Source organism: Gavialis gangeticus, unplaced genomic scaffold (assembly GCF_001723915.1).
Source record: "Gavialis gangeticus isolate Ggan-Ray unplaced genomic scaffold, GavGan_comp1, whole genome shotgun sequence".
Lineage (NCBI taxonomy): Eukaryota > Metazoa > Chordata > Crocodylia > Gavialidae > Gavialis > Gavialis gangeticus.
Genome location: NW_017729033.1, coordinates 58793008 through 58800017, shown reverse-complemented (window position 1 = coordinate 58800017; position 7010 = coordinate 58793008). Strand labels below are relative to the sequence as shown.

The 7010-nt window shown below is 39.9% G+C and overlaps 1 protein-coding gene across 1 annotated transcript in view; it reads left to right on the top strand.

Moving 5' to 3' along the window:
• RELL1 (RELT like 1) overlaps nucleotides 1–7010 on the top strand; it is a gene marked incomplete at its 5' end in the record, with an annotated part of 75983 nt that overhangs the window by 27349 nt on the left and 41624 nt on the right. Inside the window, 2 exons of the mRNA XM_019525850.1 lie at nucleotides 765–836; nucleotides 3296–3353. Coding sequence (XP_019381395.1) covers nucleotides 765–836; nucleotides 3296–3353 — 130 coding nt within the window. The remainder of the gene's footprint in view (nucleotides 1–764; nucleotides 837–3295; nucleotides 3354–7010) is intronic.

The window sequence follows — 7010 nt, the reverse complement described above, 5'->3', positions numbered from 1 at the left end:
TACGACCCTATCTTTTGTTTTTTCAAGCCTCTCTCTTAAGAGCATGAAGGGCACAGCAGGATACAGGGCTTTAAGTACCTTAAAGCCCTGTATCCTGCTGTGATGCTTTCAGTTGAGAATCTTGGTTTTCATTTTACTAAATCCTAGTGTTCTGAAAAATCCTGAAAATATGATTTCTAAGCCTTCAACCACAAGAGGACAAATACTACGAAGTTTAATTTTATTTAAATGGTTTTGAAGTTAGTCTTACCTTTTTCCAAAGCTTGGGGTTGGAAGTGCTCTTCTGTTATTCACTAGTTTTAGTGAAAGGTGCTGAACTGACGGTTCGGACACTGAAATCTGGTAACCAAACTATTTGCTAAGCGGGCTTCTTGACAACTCCATCAATTTGCCTCAAAACTATTCTGGTAGCTAGTACATAGTAACTTAATTTCCACATCTGCTCTTTTGTTTTTTCTGCGAAGACTTCAGTTCATACAACATTGAGATGAAGAGGAAGGTGTTTCAAAGTTTATTAAATATTGAGCTTTTTAAAGGGTTCAGCTAAAATTCTTAATGTATGGAGATTACAGGCTCAGCTTTGAAGCTTTAGTTTTACACCTGAATAGAGACAGCAGGATTTGTCAAAATAAAATAAAAATGACTCTTTATTTGCTCTTTTTGCAGAGTTCTTTTTTATTGAAATATTTTAGTGTTTTTTGTATCTTCATGAAAATGTTTTTAGGCTGATATAATATTGACTGAGTTCTTATTTTCTCTCTCAGAAATGAATGAAACTGGACATGAAAATAGTGACACTGTTGGACAAATTGTCAACTATATTATGAAAAATGAAGGTACCGATTAAAATCAGTGTGTAGTGTTGTCTTAAAGTTATGATTCTGTGATACCATGATGTTTTTCAAGTGTTTCAATGTTATTTTGTTGGCACTCATAGCTCACATTCTGTAATTTCTATCATACTCCTTGTTTGTGCCTACTTAACTTTCTCAAATTGCATTTTAAAGCCAAACTTTCGCATTTCATCTCAAATTAATTTGTCCTTTTTCCTTCTGGGAAGTTTCCTATAGGAACCATGACTCCTGTGTTCCTTGACATTTTTTTCGTTCTTCACTTTAGTTTCTTTGCACAAGTTGCTTATTTCCTTGTGTTATATTTAAATGACATGAGAATTTGCTTGCTTATTTAATGTTAGCATTGAAATACACCCCAAAAGTTTGAGTTTTCCCTTTACACTGAGATGAATGGCTTTACACTGAGATGAATGGCGGGACAGATTTCTTCAGCCAAACCTGAGCACTAGTAGAAAGCTTTTTGCCGAGTTTGGAAAGTAGGATAGCAAATGCTTCTGTTTGCTTAATGAGGGTGGTATCTTCACAGAGAAGGGTGGGGGAGAAATAGGATATAACAAAAGATTGGGAGGGAAGAGAAACATTTCTGAGCAGCTAACCAGGCGTCTGACATTAGTTCAAAGCCTGTCTGGCCAAACAGAGGGCTAGATGAATAGCGATTCAAGTCCTTGTTTTCTCTAGTCCCGTTTTTTATATTCAAATGACTTAGAAGTGAAACATTTGCTATTAACTTAATCTGTAGTAAGGTCAAATACTTGGATTTTGGATGGTTTAGAAATGACAGTTAGAAGGGGAAAAACCCAATGTTAAAGGTGCGTGCAGTAAGAGTTGATTGGAAAATGTTAACAGGATAATGAAATGTAGACTTGCATGCATTTTATTTATGTGCTGGCTTGTTGCTTGACATGCAGTTAAGCAGGAGTAGGAGAACAGCAGGGACATGGAATTAGGACTGTGGTACTAACTTGCTCCATTGATTAAATCTCCCCTGCGAATCAACTTGCAGCTGAAATTGCATGGGTTTTCAAGACAGTTGTGTTTCTCCTTATTCAGGGAGTAGCTCTACTGTATTGAACAGTCCCTTAGTACTTTGACAGTTTTCCCAGTGGAAATTCTAATACATGCTAGTTGCATACCTTGTTGGGGTTATTTGACCCCAGCAGTCTTTTCTGTCCAGAGCAGGGGGGCTGGACCTGATATCTTACGAGGTCCTGTCCAGCTCTAAACTTCTGTGGATCTGTAACACTGCCCTTAATGTCTAGACACCAGCACACACCAGATTCAGTGTGCACTATAGCTGCACAGCTCTCAAAATATGTCAAAAACAATGCAGAGGCAAGGTGTCTTTTGGGGGTGCCCTGAGAGCTGTATCAAATATCTCCGGCTTATTTGGCCTTGTGGGTCACATCTGGACTGTGGGGTTTCTTGTGAGTTGGGTGACCAAACTCCAGTGGCAGGATGATGACTCGCTGGTGCAGCTACTGGAGCCACTGATTTGATACAGCTCCAGAACTCAGGAGTTGAATGTAGCTGCCGTTCATCTCTCCTCATGTCCCCCATTTTTCCTTTGCCGCGGAGTTTAGTCTTGAGCCGTGACTAAAGATCCCAAATTTGGTGGCAGACAAGGAGCTGGCAGAGTGAACAGAACCATGCCAAGGCAGTATCTGTGACAGTCGCACTGATTTAGCTTCCATGGGCTGTGAGTTGACCCCTTGGATTGCTGGTTAAAAAGCCCTGGCCTACATGTATGAAACCAGATTTTTCTTTACAATACTGAAAGCTGCTTTACCTACTTTCAGTATAGTCATAAACACCCTGAAAAGAAAGTTTAGTAATTGCTTAGAATTTTTCTCCAGAGTTTGGAGCTAGCTGCAATAGGGATAAGTCTTCCATTCCTAGATTTTAATTCATTTGTAGTAGTACACTGTTAAAAAGAAAAATTGCATATTTTACCTCTGCAATCCAGCTGGTGGGTTAAAAATTAATTAGTATGAGTTTATGGCCTGGGAGTGCTTAGTAGATAGCAATTAGTAGTGGTAGTTGTGTCTGTTGCTTAATGTAAGCTTTCAAATAACCAAAACCAGAAAAGTTGCTTTGTCAGAATTTTGAGTCCCATAAGAAATGATAACTTTACAGTTTCAAAGGTAAGTATCTGAGTCTTGAAATAAAACTATATTTCGTAAGAATTTCTTTGCATACCTTACTTTTTGCTTTTTTAGTCTGTAACGGAAAGCTTTTCTTTCTAGATGGAGCTAAATTTGGAGTTATTAAACGCAGCAGTTTTCTGCTAGTGAGCCTGTAGTAAATGCATATCTGTTAAGCATTAGACTCTTTATCAAAACTAAAATATTTAGTATGCCCCCTTTTTATTCAATCAATAATATGATAGATTAAAGCCAGGGCAACACATTTCTTCTGATATTTTCTGTTTGTGCTATTTGCAGCAAATGTGGATGTGTTAAAGGCCATGGTGGCAGACAACAGTGTGTTTGACCCCGAGAGGTAAGGTCACTTTTTTTTCAACTGTATCTCCTTGGGTATCTAAAGTATATCCTCTTGTTAACTGCAGCTGAAAGTGAAGTGATGGCCTTTCTTTTATGATAGCCCTCAGTGTGTTTTCTATATGTTTAACTTGAGTAAAGTTCAAAGGCATCCATTGAGAAACCTTGGCCTCTGGCAGGTGTACAGTTAAAGGTGTGATGAGATCTCGTCTGCAAACCTAAGAGTCATTCCTCCTGCCGTGCTACATGTGACTGACAGGAGATGATCCCATACTCCCTTTGCACCACCAATTAACAATCTGGGTGTCTGACTCAGAGCATCAGTTAGCTGATGGGTGCTCCCAGCTTTAGGAGTTCACCACAACACTTCAAGATCTCCATGCACTCCTGAAGCTGGGAGTCCCAGTTAGCTGATCAGTGCTCCCAGCCTCAGGAGCCCTTTGGAGCTTTGGTCACACATTGAATGTAAGATGGAGTGGGAACCAGCCACAAAATTATTATACAAATATGTGTAATAACTTTGTAGCTCATCCCCTGCTTTATCGCAGCATTAACTAACTGAATGTATGGCCACATTATTACTTAAAAAGTGATTTACCTGTTAATAGCATCTTAAGTGTAATGTGTATCAGGGACCTAGGACAAGTCTGCACTGCAAACATACCATGCCAGGCAGGCAGTGGAATGCTTAAACATGTTAAGCTTTGCATGTACTACCTTCCAGTTGGATGTAGCGATGGTTCATTTGTATAGTGCTATAGGTGGGCTAATTAGGACTGCTGAGACTGTTAATCCATTGCTGAGTGAGAAATAGGTATCCCACCAGCAAAACTGTGCAAGTGTGTTTCTGTTGCGTAAGGAGATAGCATATGTGGAGCAGTGTGGTATGTTTCAGTGTGTCATAGCCTGTTAAGTTTGTGGTGTATGCCAGCCTTTAGTCAGTGACATTATTTTAAATATGTAGTAACTCCTTACATTGCATAAATTTTTGTTTGAATTCTCTTGAAGATGATTTTAACTAATTGGTAATTTTTTCTGTAAAACTAAAAGTGAAAATAAGGCATCTGTCTCTTTCATTAGAAAAAGTAATCAGCCACGGTAGCTGTAATTGTAAGCCTTGCTTTGATTGTTTTCTCTTGTACTTTTAAATTGAGTCCCACTTGCTGAGTCAATGACTAAAAAGATAAGATAGAAGATATTTTTTCTTCTCTGATTCACTAGGCTTTGCCATATGCCCCAGGATGTACTTTTCTCTTAACTTACTGCTGTGTGTGTGCACATGGGTGTATGCGTTGAAGTGTGTAATAGAAGTGTATTCGTCTGGGAACTGAAGGTTTACAGTAGTGCTTTACAGGCTGTTGGCGTGTGTTATTACTTTAAGGTCAGGTACCTTAAGGTTCTTAAAAAAGAAACTAATGAAGTACTTACCAGCTAGGGGTGTAAACCAGCTTGAGGCTGATCTCAGCAATGAGAGAGAAGAAAAGGAATGAGCCTTGTATAGGTTTCGGTTGTACAAAAACATGCCTTTCATCTCCGTTGTCCTTTGGAACAGGACGGATTGGAACCTTTCAATGAAATGCTGCACTGGGTCGACAGGAGGTGGCCATTATGGGCAGTCCATTTCCCAGTCATTAGTGCTAAGTAGCATTTTCTTCCTGGGGAGGATCCCAGGGCACTTTGGACCAGATGTGCCAGCTGTACCAGCTGCTGCTAGGCTGGGCTCAGGTGTGCAAGGACTGGGTCTACAAGGCACTGAAGAAGCATAACGGGCCTCTCATTCTGGAGCGGGAGGGATATTAATGGAGTCCTGACCCCTGCATCCTGACACCTCATTTGATGAGTGACAGAAACGCTTTATTTGACCCCAACAATCTTTCCTGCCTGGAGCAGGGGGGCTGGACCAGATGATCTCATGAGGTCCCTTCCACCCTAAACTTCTGTGTGAATCTGTGACTTCAGAAAAATACATATATCTTCCCCTACTCCCCTCCCCCACAATTCATGTGCTAACAAGATTATGTACTAATGTTTTTTTTAAACACATGTTTTTGTGCTATAACTATATCTGCTTAGAAAATGATATAGGTAATGTGCCTAGCCAAGTGCAGCACATTTTATGTATTTTATAAAAATACCTGCACTTACATAAGCAGCTTTCATCTTTATTGATACAAACATAAGTACATTTATAAAAGTACAGCTACATCCATACTGAGAGGAAGGATGGAATTAATGCCACTTGAACCAGATTTTTATCTAAGCAGATGTAATTACTGAAATGTTAAAACTACCTGTAGATCAGTCCTCTGTTTTCTGTGTTCAAACTTTCCCCTTTCTCCATTTATTTCCCATTTTATTTGAGAAGGTTTTGGTTTGTTGGAGGATTTTTGAGGGGAATAACTTTTACTACCATATAAGATGCATCCTTTTCCAAAAATGGCGTGATTTCAAAATAATACCATCTTGTGCAGCATGGATATTTATTTAACTTAAAATTCAAGTTTCATAGTTTTCATAGTTTCTAGGGTCGGAAGGGACCTGAGCAGATCATCTAGTCCGACCCCCTGCCATGGCAGGAAGAGCACTGGGGTCAAATGACCCCAGTAAGGTGGTCATCCAACCTCCTCTTAAAAACCCCCAGGGTGGGAGCCTGCACCACCTCACTTGGAAGCTGGTTCCAGACTCTAGCCGCCCTGACCATGAAGTAGCGCCTCCTGATGTCCAACTTAAACCTTCCCTCCGCCAGCTTGTGACCGTTGTTCCTGGTCACTCCTTGCGGCACTTGGGGGAACAGGGACTCCCCCAGCGCCTGCTGGTTTCCCCCCTAACCAGTTTATAACAGGCCACAAGATCCCCCCTCAGCCTTCTCTTTTGAAGGCTGAACAGGTTCAGGTCCCGCAACCTTTCCTCATAGGACCTACCCTGCTGTCCTTTGATCAAGTTCCTTTTTCCTAGGAACTTCAACATGATTTCAGCCAGTTATTTCAATTGTTGTGACTCTTAAAAAGATCATATTCTATTTTTCAGTTATATGGATGTGGAATAGGCCATATAGAATCTGCACCCCAACACAGGGTAGTCTTTTGCAGCAAAAAAACCCCCACTTGTAGCTCGTTTTGGAATTTAAAATCTTTAAAAAAAATAGATTTTATGAATGACTAAGCAATTAAAAGTTCCCGAGAAAAGTGCTAATTGAGGATCAGCTACAGAGTTTTGAATGTAACTTAACTGCATTTCCCTGTCAGTTTTCTTCTTTCTGTTATGAAATGAACTGCATGTCATAGTTAAAATCGCACAGTGAAATTGTTAGACTATACATCATGTATGGCTGTGAAGGGAAGATGGAATGTAAGTATGCTTAGAGTTGTGTGACGTAAATTATTTTGTTTCGTAAGTTTTGGCATAAGAAAATGAAGGTGATCCTGTGCGAATTGGCAAAATATCTGTTTTCATTAGCTGGTGTGCATCCCTCAAGACAAGTTAATGCTAGAACAAATGATTGATTCTTTCACAGTGATATAAAACGATTTCTTTTGTAGAAATTATCTTTTGTCAAAAACAAGCCCAAAGCATGACAATCCCCATGTGGACCAAAGGGAACGAGAGTGCTCAAAAGCTCCCGTGGCTCACCAAAAGCATCCACGAATGCCTGAAAACC